Source organism: Seriola dumerili, unplaced genomic scaffold, assembly GCF_002260705.1.
Source record: "Seriola dumerili isolate Sdu_G_001 unplaced genomic scaffold, Sdu_1.0 BDQW01000160.1, whole genome shotgun sequence".
NCBI classification, from domain to species: domain Eukaryota; kingdom Metazoa; phylum Chordata; class Actinopteri; order Carangiformes; family Carangidae; genus Seriola; species Seriola dumerili.
The window spans coordinates 1185182-1205920 of record NW_019174415.1 but is presented as its reverse complement, the minus strand read 5'-3'; the positions used below and the strand labels follow the sequence as shown (position 1 = coordinate 1205920).

Genomic DNA, 20739 nt, shown 5'->3' with positions numbered 1-20739 from the left:
GAATCAGCGGCAACAGACGGGGTTAGTATGCAGTGACTATCAAAGATAATAAACATGTATAGTTATAAAAAAACAAACATGTAATATAAAATAATAGGCATTATAGGAAGGTATTAAATTCATCCTCCTTGGTTAGGTAACTACATTCCTTTCCTGCCCCATTTCTGTGATCTACTTACATACATGAGCAGAGAAAGCTAGGCCACACAGGACAGACATGAGAGCATGTGGCATCAATAAATCACAATCGGATTTTGACGGATTTTACTGTTAATGTTGGTAACACGTTTGAGCTAAAAGAAACTAACACAGTTCTTAGTTGTCATGTTGCCTGTTTATAGGCATTTTAGAATTTTAAGACCATTATCATGCCAGTTACAGAGAAACATTTATAAAACCAATTCCAGCAGTGAAACAGCAGAAAACTTCATTAGTAGTATTTTTTCACCAAAATGCTATGTGAAAAGAGGCTACTGCTAAAACAATTACTTGGTTAATGGTTTACTCAAATGACAGAAAACTGTCAGGTATTTTAATGAGTGATTGTTATTTATCAGCAGAATTCAAAGTATTTGCTCCCAAATGTTAGGAAACATCTGTTTTATATCATTGTAAACCTATCATCTTTATTGGACAGTTGGTTCAAAACAAGCAATCTGACATCACCTCGGGATCTGAAATTAATCGAAAAATAATAAATTAATTGATAGTGAAAATAACTGTTAGTTAAAGCCCTATTTCAGATGTTTAAATAGTTTTCCCATGTCTTATAGATACGCTGGCAGCACATGCAAAGAGGTTTGGTGAGTAAAAATACACATCAAGCAAACAGTAATTTTTGTAAACTTTATTGTGAAAAATCAAACAGACTGCTAAGATCAATATATATATTGATACAATGTTAATGGCCAGTAGTTCTGTTCAGCTGCAATTGTGATTCTTGAACAATGTTGTTGGAAGTCTTCAGTTCACTCAGCCCATGGGACAGATTGGTGACCAAACCCATGACTTAAAAAAAACAAAAAACAAAAGCGCCCTCTATGAAGTCCTTCTGATCATTACCTTGTGGTGTACAAAAAGAAAAGACTTCTTACTCTAAAACCAAAATAAAAAAACTAAAAGTACAAAACTTTGGTCTGCTTCCCTTCACTGGCTGCTTCGCAAATTCATTTCAGCCACAGAGGGCAGAAGCAATCAGCTGTTTAAAAACTCCAACAACAACAAAAAAAATCTACAAAAACAGGTTAACCTCTCTCCTATTGAAAAAAAATTATATCAACGTCATCAAAATAGGAAAGTTAAACCAGTACTCACATTTTGTCAGTCGTTTATGTGGTAGCTGAACCTCTGCTCCAAAGGCACGTCAGCTTTTACCTCCCTTACTCTCACTTCATACATATACAATGAGAACAACAGAACAAACACACTGACCTTAAATACAGAGTTAATTGAAAAAAAAAAGAAAAAAAAAAAAGGAAAAGGAAAACAACAAGACGAGTTTGAGCGTACTGTGTAACAGCGATAAAGGACTTCCTTCATCGAAGCAGTGTCTAGCCCCTCCCAGTCTAATCCCTCCCCAAAATAAATGTTCTCTTTCCCAAAAACAAATCTTCACTGCCCTCCAAAAACCTACACTCTATCTTTGTACTCTGCACTCTGCAGCTTGTACGTGTGCATGTAGGTATGTAATGTATACTGTGTGTGTGTACGTAGTGGAGTGGTCTTCAGAGGCTGGTTGTCTTGGGTTGTTAAGTGAGAGGAACTAAGGGCGTGCTAGTTTAGGTTCATGGGCCTTCAGTGTCCCAACAGCATCCTTCACTGCGTGATAGATGATGTTCTTCACCTGAGGAAGATGACAGGAAAAGTCTGTTAAAACAGTGACAGACATGGAAACAATCTCCTCTCTCAGGACAATAATACCTCAAACTGACTAGGGTTGGGTATTGTTTGACTTTTCTCAATACAAGTGCAAACCAAGAGGTAACCTCCGAGGCTGAAATGTAGCTTACATGGAAGTGCTAAAAACTGCACTTCTTTGAATGGCCATTTGAGGCTGGCTCAAAAAGTGAGTCAATCCCCATAGACTCCCATGTTAAAATGCCCAACTTTACAGCAGAAATAAACATGTTTACAGCCTGTTACAAAAAACAGATCTGTATGGCTAATTTCCTCCTTCATGACAACTGTATGGGGGGCGAATTTTTATATAAATCACTAATTTTATTAGGCTTAAAGTTCAGCATAATTGAGGGCGTGCCGCATAGAGTGACAGTTGGTTGAGTGATTGCCACAAGCTGGCATGTACCAAAGTCTCAGCTCCACGCACACCCCGCCTCTTTACTCATTTTTGGATTAGCCGGGAGTTTGGCCGGAGTCAGGTACTGGCAAGCCAACTCTGAGCTTCAAAACCGTTCTTCAGAAACTTATTTTGTTGCTATGGCTATTTAACATTCCTTTAATGATACATGCAATGGAGATATCCACCGTTGGTTACTGTCCATTATGACATTTCTTAACAGAATCCTGTCAGAAGAATTTCTCTGATATTAATTACAGTTTAATATCGCAAACCAACAAACGTATGCCTCCATCACTTATTCTTGCTCTTGTACCACTCTGCTACCAGCATACACATGTTTAAGGCTACATCCGAACCACTAAGTCTTATGGACAGAGATCGTTTTCGTTTTAAAATGAAAATGTAGTAGTGTTGATGTAGCCTAAGGCACACATTTGCCTGCAGCATTAAGGCAGGTAAAAAAAATAGTTTCTGCTTACTACTCTTCCTAAAGGCACCTTCATGTGCTGTTTGAAAGATTTTAAAATTCACTTCACTAAAAGGAAAGATTCAGCCCAACACATACATTCTTGAAGAAAATGGATTTAAAAATAAAAATTGCTACAAGCCAACATGCAGTTATAAGCTGCTTGGAATGGACTGATATTTCATTTTGCTGCGTTCCTTTTTTCAGTATAATATAAATTGTATTGGTTGAACTTGATTTCCATCAGTTCATACTTTTATTTAATTCCTCGAAGCAAGTAATAAACCTAGCCTGAATTAATGACTCCTCTTGCACTTCAGACCAGCAGATTATAAAGATGTGAACATAGAGTTACATGAACTGTGGAATACTGCTTAGAAACAACACTAAACAAAGATCAAGAATGTGACACTGAACTACATGTAAGAAATACACGCCAACCTGTAGCTTGTCTTCGTGGTTTGTATGAGTAGTGGACAGGTGTCTGAACTCCTGGGTCAGTCTGAAACAGTGCCTCACATGTTCAGGAGAAACAAAGTCCTCGGCCACTTTGATACAGCTGTACAGGTTGTGCACCTGGGAGGGGAAGAGCATGAATGAATGAACAAATGTGTTAGCGAGATAAGATAACACAGACATGAATCATGGAACATTCATTGATGATGAGCTATGTAAAGCAGGTTTTCTCAGTCTGACCTGGTGTGGAGCTCCAGCAGGGATGAATACAGCATCTCCTAAGAACTGTACAATGGCCCAGCCCTGGACGCCATATTCTTCATAGAGCCTGCGACGGAGCACCTGGTCCAGGTACCAGCTCTGGTCGTGAATGGGGTCATGGTCTGGAGGGTTTTCTTGACCCTGCTCCTCTCCCACCTGACACAGATGTAGATAAACCATGACATAATGCAGGTGATTAATCTGAACCACACGAATATTTTTGGTTGTTGCAGGAAACCAGCTGATGATATCTCTGATTTTTGTAGATTGCAATGGCTGTGTACGGACCTGTGACATCAGGTCGTAGGTAGTGCAACACTGTCTTTGTAACGGACCCTGGGTCTGAGGTCAAAATATGTCACATGTTCAGCCAATGGTAGTAAAGCTCGAGAGATCAGATGCTACTGACCTTGCGGAGCAGTTCTCTGATCTTCTCAGCATCCTTGGCAGCGTAGATGTGCCAGAGTGCTCCAGGTTTCTCCTTTCCCTCGTACACCCTTCGCTTCGTCATTTCATCCACATCGCCCTCCTCGATGGTGGTCATGACCTCTGGTAGACCAGACATAAACAACAACGCACACACATACAGGGCACCAAAGGGTCAACAGCATTGTCTCTTTGATGAAAGGATTTTATAGTAAAGGTTTCTTCTTTAATTGGCCTCATGAATTCACTTCAGAGCTGCGGTTGCTAATAATTCAGCATTACTTAAACACTAGTCTTTAAATGTATCAAGCCTCTATTCAGAGACAGTGACATGAACTGTCAAGATGCATTTCCCATCTTTCATAACATAACTCTTAAACAACTAAATTAATGTACATCCATCATACTGTTGGCACAGGGTTGTAGTTCTCAACTGGTGGTGTGTGGCCCTGAAATGGGTCACAGGTCCATTATAAGTGGACTGCAGGATTAAGTGCCATAGCAGTTTAATTCAGAAGTGGACATATTTACCACAGCTGCTATTAAACCACTGTCTACAGCTGCATCATGTGGCTGTCATGACAAACATTCCAAGCAGCAGTCCTGTGTGTTTCCCCCCAAAGAACTGTGATAAAAAAAAGAAAACATGCCTTTGGCAAAAACATGAAAAAGCCACAACAGGAATAATGTTGCTGATGCACAAAAGCATTGCAGGTTATAGAACTAATCATTTTGAGAAATCAATGAAAATGGCTCAATTTGTCAATGTTTGAGTTGTGACTACAAACATGTATGGATCCTGTGGTTGGACCAGTTGAGAACCACTGGGGCAAAGAAAAGGAAAAGTTACAGACTACACAATCACACTTACTGACACAACATTCACATCCACAGCCTAAGGTTGATTGTACAGAGCAGCTACTGTAACACTACTGACTGGAAGAGTATTAACCTCCCATTTTAGAACTGATTCACGAGTTGTTCAGTAAGATGGTGAGTGAAAACAAACACATTAATCACTTATGTATTTGCTTCAGTGGACCTATGCCTTTGGTCAGCCAAAGGCCTTTTATTCCCGATGTTTCTCTTCGCTTTCTAATCATGTGCGTGCACCTGACGATAACAGTGTCTGTTGTGTGTATACTGGAACACTAATTATTGTTTATAAATCTTACAAGTGAACGCATGAAGCAAGACGCCGGCTAAAGCTGTATTGATTCAAAATGAACAACCTGCAAGGTGAATGCAAGAGCGAGCAGTCATGCTGGTGCTCCAAGTGGCTAACGTCAGGCCACTTACATGTTTCAAATGATAAGCCATGTTTGAGATTAACAAATGTTTTCTTTCAGAGTTTGCATGTCACCTTCTTCGGGTCGTCCTTTATCCTCTCAAAATGATCCCACACTTTGGAGTTCCGGCCTGAACGAGTGGCATGTAATTGCTGTAGCAGACTGTCCTGTGTTTCCTATGTGTTTCGATATTTGAGGTAGTGTGCATGGGCCAGGAGTTGTTGGCTTGCCCCATTTGTCAGACATGCACCTTAGGCAAATAAAGAAATGGCTATACTACGTCTCTATGTCTCATTTATTATTTTATTACTGAATACATCCAGTTAGCTTGGTTACATTACTATCTAATAACTGCCGGAACCAGTGGTTTGATTTTGATTTGATTTATTTTTCTCTGCAACCAACCAATCAAATCCTGGTCAACTAAGACAAGACCTTCTGACAAACATTTGTTCGACTATTAAGGGGGAAGCTGGTGTTTGACATCAGCATGCCTGCGATCATACTGTTGGGTGTGTCTCAGTGTCATTGTGATGAGTGAGAGGAAGCCTGGGAGGAAATAGGGATGCCAATTCTTGATGCCCTTCATTCAAACTTTTCTCTCATAGTGTAAGGACCAGAGCACAGCTCACCCAAAGCTAGCAAGAACTGAAGATACTCCCACTGCTGTAATTATATGAGATCTTGTTTGAACTCCATGTCAATTCATTGACGTCACGTTACTGCATGGAACTCAAACCGTACACATATTTCATAACCCTAACCCTGAAATCAGCTCAGAAGAAGAAACTGTAGAAATTAAAAGGGCAACAAGAATTTCAATACCATCTGTTAATTCAGTTAAGGTGTAAATAAAGGTGGCATTTACATAGAAATGTAGAACAGGGTACAAAACATGCCCCAGTACAAACTGACAGATGGGTCCCATTGCTCTGGCCCCTACTGCACAGATAATAACAGAAGGATGGGGTGGAGGAGTGAAGAAGGGGAGTTAGTCAAGAAGAAGGGCATGCTACTGAAGTGATACAATTGAAAGTCTACAGACCTTTGCGTCCAGAGATATCTGCCTCTGTGAATGAGAAATTTTGTCACAATGTAAATGAGTGAGACCCACTGGAGGGTCTTTTCACGGTCCTATCCAAGCGTTTCAAGCCTGGATGAACTAAAACAATATAAGCATGATGTTCAGAAGACAGCTCTGAAAATATTCTACAAGATTGTTTGGGAGAGATTAGTGAGACGAAGGACAAATGAGTAATATCCAATGTTTGAAACAAGTTTTTTCTTTTATATTATATTATATTCTACAGAATGTCTTGGATAAGGGGAATAAAATCAAATAATTTTCAAATAACATTGTAAATATAAATTTTTTTGCATACTAAAATTATTATGTCTTTTGGAAAGTAATTAGTGCTTTGATAACATTTAGTGGCTCAATTAATGATGTGGTGCTACAAGTGTTACACGTGAGTGTGTGTGTGTGTGTGTGTGTGTGTGTGTGTGTGTGTGTGTGAGAGAGAGAGAGAGAGAGAGAGAGAAAGACCATGACAGACAGGGACAGAGAGACAGGGTGTGTTTATGTTCACTGACCTTGATCCTGGTCACCGTCTCCTTGGGGGATGCCGACATAGACCATGACGTTGACTGCATCAGATACGTCCAGATGGAGGTTTGTGGTTCCCACCTTCCTGTCTTCAGTTGAGATTAACCCTGAGGGAGAAACGGACAGCGAGAGAGAGGAGATGAAGACAAATACAGAATATAATGGAAGAAAGTGAAGAAAGAGATGAGACATCTAAGTGAGTTGACAGGGAATGAATAATTTGGCCAATCCTTCTCACCATAGGCGTTGTACATCTTAGGACCGAGGTCAGGACGCACAAAAAAGTTGGGCAGACGGGCGGCAAGGTTAAGACGACCGTCTCTTTTTGTGTACTCAGGCAAGGGGAGGTTATCCATCAGATCGTCAAACCTGGGAAAAGTATGTGAAATGAATCAAATAAATGACTGATGATGCAAATGTGTTCCACGATGTTCACGTGGCTTATGTGGAATTTCTCAAATAGTTCTAAAAGTATTATGACCAAAATATGGTGGTTATTCCACATTTCAACATGTTTAAGAGCACGTGAAGATACCGAAATGAGATACATATCATTAAATCACCAGGATCCTCTAATGGCTCAAAAATCCATGAATGAATACAGCTGAATCCATGTGCCAGATGACTAAATGATGTGATTTAAAAAACGTGAACCTCATTTTAGCAAGATATTTATGCATCTGATTTAATTGTGTATATTGTGTATGTATATTCCATATATATATATAAATAACCTATATAAAATAACCTCAGATGGTATATATTATTGTTATTATATACAATTAGTGTAATGCACATTTGTGAACAAATGCACAAGAGACACAAAAAGCAACATATTTCTGGGTTCCTCACCGTGTGGGCATCATGTCCCTGAAGTCTTCACCTGGAGGCCAATCCTTTAACTTCAACACCATGGGCTGGCCGTCAGCATCTTGCAGTCGCTCTGCATTTACAAAAAACACATTAGTTATCATAACATAGTGGCTGGCACATCAATCCAAACAACAAAGAAGAATAATTGGTAACATTTATTTGGATAGTTCATCTACAGAGATTTTACAAATACTCTCTAACTCTATTATTAATTCACCCTAACCATTAAGTGGTTTACTAATCGTTGGCTGAATACTCTCTGTAGGCAAAGTATCCAAATAATCATTCAGCAAAAATAGTTAGAATACTCACTCGAGATGACCTGGAAGCCGTCCCAGAAGTCTCGCACCTTCACATCAGAGATGATAGCACAGTTTCTGCAGTTGACCAGGTCTACATCCTGGTCTCCAAACTCCTCACTGAAGGCTTCCGGCCGCCACAAATTACCTTTCAGGCGTTTATGTATCCCTGACACCAACACAGGCTGGACACAAAGGAGAAGAGATTAGACAAATGACAAAGCAAAAGGAAAAAAAAAGTTAAACCCATGTTTCTCTGACAGCCAACTATCTGGTATTGCCATATTTCATCATCATCCTGCAGAAAATTGAGTTTCAGTAATTCTGGTTCTTACTTGTCCCTGCTTCCAGCACTCCCTGAAAATCTTCCAGTTGTTGCTGTTGCTGGGATCCTGTAGGCAGAGGAGCCGTCCATCACAGAGCCACGAGTGTGAGGTATGTGGTTCTAAAACACTGAGGCCCATTACTCCATCCTTGCGACCACCCAATACACCAAGCTCGCCACCTTCAGAGGCCCCAGTGCGACGGCCTTCTGCCTTCTTGGTCTCCACCACGGAGGCGATGATGTGATCCAGGAAGTTCGGGAGGCTGCTCTTCAGCTTGTCACTCTGACAGGCGAAAGAGGATTTTTGTTATTCAGCTATGTAGTTGTACTTAAAGGTGATTAATTTGAAGTAAAAGCCTCTATTTTCTTTGGAAGTAACCCCCTTTTTTGTAGTTTGCACCATGGCATTTTCAAATTAAAAGCTCTGGTTCATTACTACACCAGCAGATGGCAGTAACACAATTTGTAATCAATTCAGGTCATAAAATAAAACAAAATAAAACTGAGAAGAAGTATAAGAATATAAGATAAACACAAATTTAAGATATAAAACAACAATATGAACAATGAAACAAACAATAAGAACAATAGTGCTCAAAAAATGTGGGATGTAGGAGAGATGTGCCTGTTCTGCATTGTAAGAAAACTTTCCATAGGTAAACAGACATAAATTTTGAAAAGATGTGTACACTTGGACCACTTCATAAACCTACATGGAATAATAAAGGTTAATACGTACGCCTGCTGAGGTAAAGACTGAGGGGAATGGTACCCCACTTTCTCCAGGGCCCTGGGGGAGTTTGCCCGGTCCGGAGTTGAGCAGATCCCGGAGACTGGAACCTTCAGGTTTGGACTGGGCCATGCTGGAGCCCAGTAACAGGCTGTTAAATAACTTAGGGCTAGAAGCAGAAGGCTTTGACAGGGCACTGAGTGAGTCCAGGCCAAAGGGAGGCCGGCTGTCTCGACTCATCATGGAGCGAAGTGAACCGGATTCTGGAAGAAGATGGCAAGAAGATGGTGACTTCAACTTTACTATAGATTTTGACCTTTTTATGCGCTTAGATTATACTGACTCTACATTGCCTCTTTCCTACTTACCCTTGGTGTCATCCTTGGCTTTCTGTGTGGCCAAGTCTGCCAGCCAATGCAGAGCAGAGCTGTTGCCCTCTCCTGATGAGCGTGACTCCTTGGCAGAGGACTGGGTGAGGTTACAGGGGGAGGATGTACCACTGGTGGAGTTACTAGTACTGCCCACACTTTCCCCACCCCCACTGTCTGATGGTGCTGCTGTTTGTGTAGTTTCTGTTTTAATCGCCAACACTTCTCCCTCTGCTTTTGGAGTGGTGCCAATACCTGAAGCTGCAGCTGCAAGGCCACCGCCACCACCACCGCTCGTTGTAGACTGCTGAGACAAGCACCACCAGATGTTAGAGCCTTCAAGTTAACACTTAAAATAGAGAAATACAGACTCAGAGAAGGATGCTGTAGCACAAAAGTACCTGTGAAATCCCATTGGGAGCACTAGGGCGCACTAGAGGCTTGGTGTGTCTACTGGCACAGGGACAATTGGCCTTTATACCCCACTTGCCCCTTGCTGAATGAACCATGTCTCCTATGTTGTAAAGAGCTAAAAGAGAAAGGCAATGAAATCAATCATTACAGCTTTTATTATACCCATACAATATCATATTTAATACTTGATGCTCGTGGGCTGTGGATTTATAGATTTATGATTCAATCATAATGTAAATTTTACCTGTCCCGGGTATAATCTGCGTAGGCATGAGGTTCTGTGGCTCATGAGGTTGACCTTTGGCACATTTCAACCATGAGAAAACCTCATCCTCCGGACCTTCATCTACATCTAAAGGAAAGAACATGTTAGCCTGTGAGTTTCAAAAGCACTAACCCTAAAAACACGTCACTAAGTATCAACCTTGTCAACATGTTTCTGTTATTGTAATAAAATAAATAAATAAAACACAACAAAAGAAAACAAGTTAGGTTAACACAGTAACGATGTAGTTAACAGGTTAACTTAAACTCTAAATGTCACTGTAATGACTCACCCTCCCTTGGCCTGTTCCTGCGGAGTCGATAGCAGTCAAGACACACTCCAAAGCCACACTTGCGACACACCCAGTGGATGTTGAACAGGGTGGTCTCACACACGTCACACATTTCTCTGACGCCTCGCACGGCACGTTTCCACGCCACTTTCTCTGAAGGACAAGCCAAAGGAAAAAAAATAAACAGGATTACACACTTGACACTTCTGACAGGTTGAGTGTTGAGACAAAAATGTAGGACGAAAGCACAAGACCAGACACTAAATGTGAAGAAAACATGAGCTCAGACAAGATCAGCGAGATGCCTTTATACTCACGGTGAGGTTCCACCATCATCATGGCCTCCTTCTCAGACATGACCAACTGGCAGAACTGGTCTCCCACATTGGCCAGGATGTACTTGGATGTATCGAGGTCAAGCCCCTCTTGGACAGCTGGTGCAGGTAGCCACAGTCCCATAGCCATGGAGTCACTCTGCTGAGGACTCAGGAAGCCTTCCACACGCAGTACACCTTTACGAGTGAAAGCCAACCTGGTCACAGGGGAAAAAAAAAAAAAAAATTAAAAAAATCATATTTTCTAATGATAGCATCATTTATTCTGATAACTGCTCTTTATGATACTCTAACACAAAGTTAGACAATATTGCAACAACCATCATATAATCCACACCTTCTGAAGTGGAAGAAACGACAGGCTACATTTGGGTCATCGTCATCATCGCTGTCTTCGTCTGTATTCCGATATTTACGGTAACGCTCCAGGCGGCACTCGCGGCACTTGTGCAAGTGAGGGGCCACATTGATGCAGGAACCATCCTGGAGAAAGGACTCACCAGACTGCTTCAAACGACGCACCTTGCTCTGGTCTTTTAACACAGACTGGCCCACTGGAGGAAACAACTTGGTGTTAATTCGGTTGCTCAGTTTGTTACCACAAAGGATTCAGAAGGTTCCTAACAGTGGATAAGACTTACCTTTGAAAGGCTTGTTACGTGGACGGCTCTTAGAAGCCCCTTGGACTTTAGTTTTCTGCAACATGGCCCCATCCTTGGCAGGGTGTGGTGGCCCTCCTGGGACTTGGCCTTTCTCCAGGCCCTCCTCATTCTCACTCAGGTCTGACAGGTCACTGTTGCTGCTGGAGTCAGAGTCACGTTTGGAGGAATGGCCTCTTTCCTCCAGGGTAAATTTCTGAGACTGGCTCTGGTCAAAGGACACGGGCACTTCCTCCATTCCACCAGGGCCAGTGCTTCCAAACATGGGGCAGCCTGAGGTGGATGTAGGCATCTCTCCAGCCTCTTGCTCCTCCTTTGTCACAGCCCCCTCACTCTGTGACCTCTGAGATGAAGCTGGTGCAGGAGAGGAGGAAGAGCTCGGTGAAGCAGCTGCTGAGAGTGCTGGGAAAGGGGAAGACAGAATCCCCTTAGGTGGCTCTGCCATAGTGAAGAGGTTTGGCTTGCTGTCTGAGGCAGGACCCAGGGTCTGTGGCTCAGCCCCACTGAGTCCAGCAAAGGGCGTGTGGGAGGTTTTGTCCCCATATGCCAGAAATGGATTAGTAGGCTCTTGTGAGGCTTGCAGAAAAAGGTTCTGGTGGCTATCTGAAGTATTAAAACCAGATTGCAGTCCTAAGCCCCCCGCTGAAGTTCCATTATTACTGCTCTTCTTGGAAGTACTTTGACCACCAACACTTAGACCCGAGCCTCTTCCTACTGCAGAGCCACCCATGCCCTGGAAGGCTGGTGATGATTTGTTGAGCACACCATTTCCCGTTGGATGGGTCTCAGGCACTTTGGGCTGCTCAGGCTTTTTCAGCCCTTCAGTGGAGGTTGCAGGCTTGAAAAGGCTTGGGGGCTCTTTACTCAGGCTCTCAGACACTGCGGTGAAGTAATTGGTGTCCTTGGATTGGGTCTGACCAGCAGTTAGGCTTGGACTGGAGCCTGAATTCTGGGTCATGCACTGGAAAAACAAGTTTTGGTCTTGCTGGGATTGAGTCTCGCTCTTTGCTCCACCAAAGCCAAAGCCAAAAGGCCTGGGAGCATCCTGGGAGGTTGTGGTAGTGGTAGGAGCTCCATTGGTCTGAGAGGTAACGTCTCCAAATACAGAAGCAGCGGGCACAGCCTGAGGCAAACGAAAACCCAAGGCAGTTTTAGAGCCCTGAGAAACAAAACAATATGGTGAAGTGAAATGATATTAACAACAGATACAAAACTATGGTGAAATCACATAATGGTACTGACGGTATTGATCATATTGATTTTCTTACCTCAGTCTGGCTTCCCCAGGTGGGGGCTTTAGGACTAAAACCCACAGAGGCAGAAAGTGCCACACTAGGGACACTGTCATGTGACCAAGAAATGGTGACAGGGCCCGGGGAAACAAGAGCAGCTGTTTTGGAAAAGGCCGACTGGGAGGCCTCCTCTCGGTCTGGCTGGGGGGATGGGGAGGCCTTGGGGGCAGGAGCACCAGGGACCAGGCTTGGCATCTGGCCTAGTGAAGGGAAAGATGTGGTGGAGAAGGGAGAGGGGGCTGGTTTGAGGGGAGGAGGGGTGGGGGTGAGGGTAACGTTGGTGGTGGAGTCTGCTGCCCCTTGTGTGGAGAGTGAGCGACCGTTTTCTTTGACGTGGGCTGGATAACGAGGAGGAGTAGCATTTGATTGGTCCATTTGGAGTGAGGAATTGGTGTTGGGGGATGACACTCTGCCCTGAGGAAAGCTTCCTTCTGAAGAGCTTCCGTTTTTGGTTGTGCTGCTGACTCTTTCGCCGGAGTCTCCAACCCAGATCCCCATCCCATCCACTGGGGTTTTGTTGGAGTCACCACAGTTTTGTGCATCAGCTCCCGCGTCTCCTGCTCCTTTAAAACGTTTCAAGTTCAAGTCATCCTCACCTTCGGAGGCAGTCCTACGTCTGCGTCCACTGTCAGCCTTCATTGTTTCACTGTCCTTCCTTCGCCGTCCATTCTTGCCAAGCTAAAAAGGAAGAAAATGTTAAGAAGTTGTTCTATTAATACATTTTAAAAAGTCCAAAGCTGAAAATACTTTCACCACTTTAACAAAATATACAGCAGGGTACAACCAATTACACAGTATAGTTAGGTTCATAATATGAAAACCTTACCTCCTCCTCTGCCAGCATGACATGTATCACACGAGGATCTACGATCTGATTTTCTTCTCCCTACAGCACAAAGGTGGTATTTAAGTGGCATCCTTTAACACCATGGCCAGAATTTATTCAGGCAAAAAATAAGCGTTATTTACCTTATCCAAGGTAATCTCCATAATGTGTGAGATGGGGTCGTGCTGTGAGACCAGTCCTAAGGCCCAGCACTCCTCAAACTCTGGCTGGTACACACGAACCCTTCGTCCTTGAATAGTGTATGATCCTGAGGGCAAGTACAGTGAGAAAAAGTGTTAATGAGTTACATTCTGGCAGATTTAAAACATATGCAGGGGATGTAAAAAAGATGGTACACTAGTACTCATACTTAAATTATTATATAGATTTGTTTTCTTTCAAGAGTGAAAGCATCAACATAAATAGCTAAGCAGCAGCAGCAGCAGCAGCAGCATCTTGCCTGCACTGTGCAACAGTATCCAGTCTGCATCTCCGCTGTGACAACTATTGCAGCAGGCATCCGTTGCATATTGCATCCGTTGAATCTACACTATGCTTTATCAACAACATTTTCTGCATCAGAAACACAATAATTTACAGTCACTGTTGTTAGTCCATCAATATCATGACTGCTTAACATCATCTTTTTTAACTACATCTACGATAAATGCCAGATTTAAGCATTTCAAATGAACAGCAATTCCGATGTTACTAATTTGAGCATGTGCCAAAAATGACAACATTACACATGAAACAGTGAGACAAAATACCCCAGAGAACACATGGAGGTAGTACAGGAAAACAACATAAAAACTTGTGAACGTGGAATCTCACCCTTCCTGAAGATCTCTTGCAGTTCAAAGTCAGTGTGCCAGCTGGAGATGGCAGCCTGCAGAGATGGCTGCTCCAACAGCAAAGGGTGTCTTATGTCTTTATCAACCTGTACAAGGACACAATGCACACTGTCCTGAAAAAGTTCTAGCTGTTCAGCAATAATGTGAAACAAAAACGTGGGAAACTAGAATATTACATGAAAGAAAAGAACGCCAGTGTTGACAGTTATTAATTCATTGGTTCATCGTATTAATTTAAAAATGCCAAAAGTGTCCTGCACAAAAAGGATATTTGTTGTGTCTGATAAACAGTCAAAAACTAAAAGGTATTCAGTTTACAGTCATAAGAAACAGAAAAGAGCAAGCAAATCATATCTGAGAAGCTGAAGCAGAAAACGTTTTTCATCATTTTTTGATAATTATCCCAAATATGTAAATAGTTTTATGTCAATCAACTAACTGGTTTATAAACTAATTATTTTAGCGCAACACTACTAAAGGATTAACAAACACTGTAAAACAAACGTACACACCTCAAACCTCTGGACAGTTTTGTTATCAGGCAGGAACTCAAAATTCTTGCTTCCAAAATACTCCACAGGAACCAATGATCCTAAACCCACTCTATCCACAAGGGAGCGGAAGGCCTGAGGGAAAAGACAAAACCATTCAATTCTTCGACCCTGTAGAAAACTACTAATCTGTATTCACTTCAGCAGCAAAAGGGCCAGAGGAAAATGACCTTTTTACATCTTTTTCTTCAGCTCATAATAACCACATGGACACATTAACTGACTTAAGACATAGGCTGAAGCGCAAGCACGGGAAAATGGCCATCTGCACTGGGCACAAACAGAAACAAGCTGTGACTACAGGTGTGAGCCCAGTCCAGAGAGAAAGGTAGGCCTGGGAAGTTAAAAGTGTCTGACACAAGAGTTTGGGGAAAAGTGCAAATTTCATTTTCAAATCAATCACAGTGACCTGGAAATTCAAATATGTGTATTCAGATCAAAGTCACATCAATAGTTATCCAACTTATTGTCAATTTATTCCCACATCTAAAATTGACCTTAAACACATTTTAAGATATCAGATTACATGCAACGTTTTCCACAATTACATGTTCACATTACATATCTAATCTGTGCCACAGGGCTAAAAATATAAATTGATCCATTTTTGATTTGTCATAGGCGACATAAAGCCAAACTAAGAGCTTAGGTTACTGAATGGAACTATGATTGCCAAATAGGACTGAGTGTATCTGGCAGCCTTGTGCTGATGACCCACTTCAACAAGCAGCCTTGATCGTTTCAAGGCCTGAGTTGTATGCATGAAGCAGACAGTTTGCTCACATCCGCTGTCCAACTGATCACTCACCAGAGCAGGCCAGGCAGTCGCTGATGCTGGGGCTCCAGTAGTCCCAGTACCATCACTCCGATTGGCCCAAACAATAGAGTCTTCAACCAACACAGCTTTCACCCCTACATCGTACACCTGCACCCAGGAACAACGCTGCGAAGCATTCTCAAACTCCAAAAACACCTGCAGTTCGAAAAACAGAGAGAGCCAGGACATAAACATGAGAACTTTTCAGATATAAGACAGCTACAGTTAGTGTACTAGAGTGCTACCTGAGGAGCTGACTAAACTTTTCATTAAATCAAAACTCAAATTCAAGCAACTATAGTAAATATAATTATTCAAAAATGCAGTGCAGTGTGGAAACATGTTCAACTTAACATTTACTAGGAAACATAACACATTTTCATAACTGCGACGACAAAATTTTTCCACCGCATGGTACTGACACAACTCTACTCGCTTTTTGTACCAGGTACTTCTTTTTCTGCTTCATATAGTACCCACTTAGTGCAGCATCGTTACTATAGCAATGATGCACAACACTATCATGATGTCATTTTCAACACAACACACAAATGAACAATGGAGGATTTTGTAAAGCTGCACCAGCCTGGATTTGTGGGTTGCCATACTGGAGGTAACAGAAATGTAACAGGCTATAACGAACGGTGTGCAGTTGCCTGGTTGGCAATGATGACGCAATACCATTTATGTCATTGTTTAGTTTGTAAACTTTTCATGTCATGCCATTTACAACAGTATGACAGATCTGTGTACATCTAAGTTTGTATATGTCACGCACTGGTACAATATGATCATACACAACTTTATCTTGGTCACATTTTTTTTACAAATCAGACTTCAGAGTGGCCTTGTACTGCGAGAGCAACACGGAGTAGGATGAGTTAGATAACACAGAAGTAGGAGGTGACTGACTGGCTGACTGTCCCTCTGGTAGGATCATAAGGAGAAGTGCCTGTCAATCAGTTATCTTGCTACTTTTGTTAAAAAGAAAAAGTTGATGATTATATTGCCTAAAATGGCAGACACAAACCTTAGAAAGGCAACATTAAGATAATGGCTTCAAGCATAAGAGTCCACTGTTGATGACTTAATGCAAATAAAATGGTATTTATTCAGTATGCAGTATCTGCTGTACTTAAAGTATTTTTTAATGTTATATACTTTGTAACTGTATTCTAGTTTTTTTCACACAAACTGGCTCTTAAGTGTTATTTATTTGAATTGAGAGGATGATATGCACACATCAGGGAAACTCAAATTTTCATAATCCTTCATTTAACTAGGTAGCCTGGGTGAGTATGACTGGCCTTTCTTAGTAACACTCAGCTTCACACTGACAGATAGACACTATCAGCCCTACAGGATGCCCAGCACAACCACAGAGAAGAAGCTCAACTCAAGTAGTTTGGGCACTAAGAAGTCCAAAGACATTCTTTAAGAACATGTCGCATTTACTATAATCATCTTTCTTTATGGAAGATATTTTTGTCATGCATCCTCTTTTCTGTGTTAAAATAACAGAATGAAACTGGAATGCGCCGATTAACAATGGATAATCCAACTGAACAATAAACTCCTTAGGCAATACTTCAAAATTTAAATGAACAACTGCACATGGTTTAACTTCACAACACACAGACCTGGGCTCATGTGCTGAGTGAGATTTTTGACCACTGACTTTTATCACACTTTCTGGAGACACCACAACACCTCGTACTTGTCACAGTTGTAAAACATAGATAAATGAAGTTTATTATTTTGTGGATTTGAGTGAAGTAAAACACAGCAGACACCGCTAAGCTTTTGACTACAGCTGCTTTATGTAACAGAGAAAGCTGTGAGAAATTTATTAGCGTGCCTGACTCCCACTGCTGCTTCTAGTAAAATCAGATTTGTTTAAACTCAGGGTGGGAATTTCTTGAAATGTTATTGATTAACGCCATTGATGCAACTAACTAACCAATTACCCACCTGCTTCGATTTAAAAAGAACAAGAGTTGTAGAGTGAGTAAGAGAGAAAGAGAAGTTAAATTGAAGCTGAAACTTGGGTTTAGTTGCTATTTATTTCATTGTGGTTACTTGTGCTAAAGCTGAAAAATTCCAGTAAAAAAACATTCTGTAGGCAGCAAACTTTCTGAGATAACATCAAGACAACTGCTGGCTACGTAGCCATGCAGCAGAGAGATGACATGGGGATAGAAAAAAAACTGAGCAAATAAAACCCCAAAATATCTGCTAGCTAGATAGCAACGTAGGCAACTGAAAATATATGTTTTTCCTTTAATTCAGGTCAGTCAACTTTTCAAAACACAAGTTTTAAATGACTCCCGTTTTTAATGTACGTAAAAATGTAATGTAAAAATTCAGATCCCTGGTCCAATCAGAATCACACAGTCAATCAATCATACATTTCTTTCAAACCTTTGAAAGGATTAACTGACAAGTGGTTGTTTAAATTTTAAATTTGGAGTTTTCCGAGTCAGTATTCAACAATGAATCAAACACAAATCCCTGTTGAACTCCATAAGGTGTCACTGCACTGTTCTGTAGATGTCTGGACAAGTAAAAAGACCAACAACAGCGCACTGACTGGCTGCATAGGCATTATGCTTATCATACAGTTATTTCTGTATCACAGATCTGTACAGAAATGACCAAGGTGATACTTGAAGACTTGAGGTACCATAAGGTGGTGACACAGCCTTTAAGCAAGGGGTGGGTAGTATTGACAAAAATCAAACATCCTCATATTATTTTGCCACTGTATTCCATATTAGTTAAGGGTGTAACAGTGTTTTCTTGTGCAGTATTCCATAGTTAAAAGGAATGATAAACAATGTGTATCTGGACCTACTGCCTAAATTTGTGTGGACTTTTTTATTGAAAAGGTTCTGGTATTAACATACCTAGTGTCACGTTCCCATATGTTTAGATTATCACCCAGCTGTACTCAAAACACACGACCTTTCTGCCAACAATCTGCACTGCCATCTTCTTCACAAACCATTTAATCTAGCCCCCTTAAAAGGCTTTTAAAGTTTTAGCACATAAACAGGTTTTTGTGTTTTTTTCTACAGATCCAGTTGACATGCTGGTTATTTTTCAAGCTCCTGTTACATCAGAAAATTGGCATTTGCTGCGATTGGTTGAGATCAGGTAACAATCGGGAGGCTGGTGGGAATCAGAGAAATAAAACTTTCCATAAAACCCATCTTTATTTTCTTAGCTCAAAAACTGAAATGACTCCTGGTGACCCATTACATACTCTATGGAGCATGGTAATGACATGAATTTCAAACTTACTGAACAGGTGTGTAGTCCTACATAGTCTTCATTTTGACTTATTTGTTATAATGAAAATAGGTTTCGTGAGCAGACACTAACATGGGAGAGAACCTGTTTCTGACAGTATAGTATCTCTATCCCTGTGAATCAGTCCTCAACACAATTGTATCAACTATCTTGTCAAGGTTCAAAATAATTGGACGTAAGACTAATTTCACTCACACAAAAAAAAGATTTTTAAGCACCAGTCCCATTAAATTTCTAACAATAATGGATCAAATTTTCCAACAAACACACATTTTGGTGAATGCACATCTCAGAAAAGAGAACCAGTCCTGTTCTGCAAGAGACAAACATACACCCTCCTATTTTAAAGGAAATCATTGTTTTGTCTGCTTATTTCCAACAAATAAAAGGTGCATTTCTGCAACAACACAAAGGATCATCACTGATTATTATCTATAAAAAAAAATATTAATTGTCCTTTATTTAATACATACAACAGCCAAAGTGGACATTTATAATTTGTTTAATCCCCACCCTATGTACTGTTAAACTAGGTGATTTTATTGATTGAATTCCTGTACAAATCAAGTGTTCACATTAAATTCTACATTCCTTTAACTATTAAGTGTGCACTTTTATGTAGGTCACCCACCACCCCTTTTTTTTCACAAATCTCACTCAAACGACCCAGCAATGTAGCTACCCTGCACAATCTACACTAAACATATCATGGGAATATTAGTTTCATTCATTCAAGTTTGTATTAAATTATAAACTTTAGTGTTAGTCTGAACATTTAACAAGATCAACCCGACAGTAAAGTCTTAGAAATTCCTGGTTCACCCTCATATGAACTTGCGAGGCCTTTAACTAGACTATCGCAGCTAATGCTGTTATACACTGCTGCTTTACACCAAACTATTACAATGTCGTGATCGTTTAATTAGATGTAACGCATCTGCGCTTTGCAATTTATTGCTACGAGGTAACGATTAACATTGCTGCAGCTGAATGTAATTAGTTTAAAAAAAGCTAAAAAGCGAACAAAGCAAAGGCCAAAAAATCCCCGGCCTCGAGTTTAGCTTCGCCTCACTGCCTGCGACTTGTAGTTAGCTATTATATGCATGAGCTAACGTTAATTTTCGACAAATGTAAGGACATTGACGATTAAAAACGAGCTCATTAAGGTAAAAAAAAACCCTACTTAATGGCTAGCACACATTTTATATATGTATAGTGGGTATCTCGCTATGCACTACGGCATCATTTGTATGTAAACACTGACCGTCAGCCCTGCAGCAGTGGTTGTTGTTGTCGCCTCTCCGCTAACCTCCGGGGCGGCCAGGCCGATAACACTCACTGCCCGCACCGTCCCCCGGAGCCAGTCCCGGGCCCAAGCAGCCTGCTCCGGCTCGGATCCATTCGCGGACCTGCCGTCGTCGAGGAGCAAAAGCAGACGCTTCCCTATCAATTCGAGAGAGTCCCCCATGGTTTGCTCGTAAGCTAGCTGCCTTTAGTGAGCCACCATGAACAGTGTAACTTCTTCGCCTGGGATGGGAACTCAAGTACGGCAGAAGACGAGCAGAAAACGGCTGCAACGACTTTATATTCAACGTTAGCGCACAAGAGAATTTGTCTCACCCGTTGCACCCGCGGGCACGAAGCGGCGGACCGAGTCACGCCAGGAATTCACAGAGTCGAGATGTTATTGTCCTCGGTGCTAACGCGACTATCCTGCTCTGTCC

General features: G+C 41.4%; 1 protein-coding gene across 4 annotated transcripts; it reads right to left on the bottom strand.

The window, feature by feature from the left end:
* Positions 1–835: 835 nt before the first annotated feature.
* kdm3b (lysine demethylase 3B) lies at positions 836–20739 on the bottom strand. Of its 4 annotated transcripts, none has more exons than XM_022751559.1 (25): positions 20280–20739; positions 15695–15859; positions 14848–14961; positions 14316–14421; positions 13625–13749; positions 13482–13541; positions 12632–13333; positions 11346–12522; positions 11042–11258; positions 10687–10901; positions 10370–10522; positions 10057–10164; positions 9800–9927; positions 9399–9705; positions 9040–9293; positions 8311–8583; positions 7989–8160; positions 7656–7746; positions 7042–7172; positions 6791–6910; positions 6243–6266; positions 3892–4031; positions 3462–3638; positions 3207–3341; positions 836–1843 (listed from the first exon to the last, which is right to left on the bottom strand). In XM_022751559.1, the coding sequence occupies exons 1-25, from the start codon at positions 20481–20483 to the stop codon at positions 1763–1765; spliced, it is 5379 nt and encodes a 1792-aa protein (XP_022607280.1). In that variant the 5' UTR covers positions 20484–20739; the 3' UTR covers positions 836–1762. The 4 variants fall into 4 exon arrangements, with proteins under 4 accessions (XP_022607280.1, XP_022607281.1, XP_022607282.1 ...); XM_022751560.1 differs by having other exon boundaries at positions 9399–9702; XM_022751561.1 differs by having other exon boundaries at positions 11346–12486.

Coding starts and splice junctions, on each gene's coding strand:
- kdm3b (XM_022751559.1), bottom strand. CDS start 20,483: ATGGGGGACTCTCTCGAATTGATAGGGAAGCGTCTGCTTTTGCTCCTC. Junction 8,584..9,039: donor CAGTCTTTACCTCAGCAGGC/GTACGTATTAAC, acceptor TTCGCCTGTCAG/AGTGACAAGCTGAAGAGCAG. Junction 3,639..3,891: donor TCAGAGAACTGCTCCGCAAG/GTCAGTAGCATC, acceptor CATCTGTGTCAG/GTGGGAGAGGAGCAGGGTCA.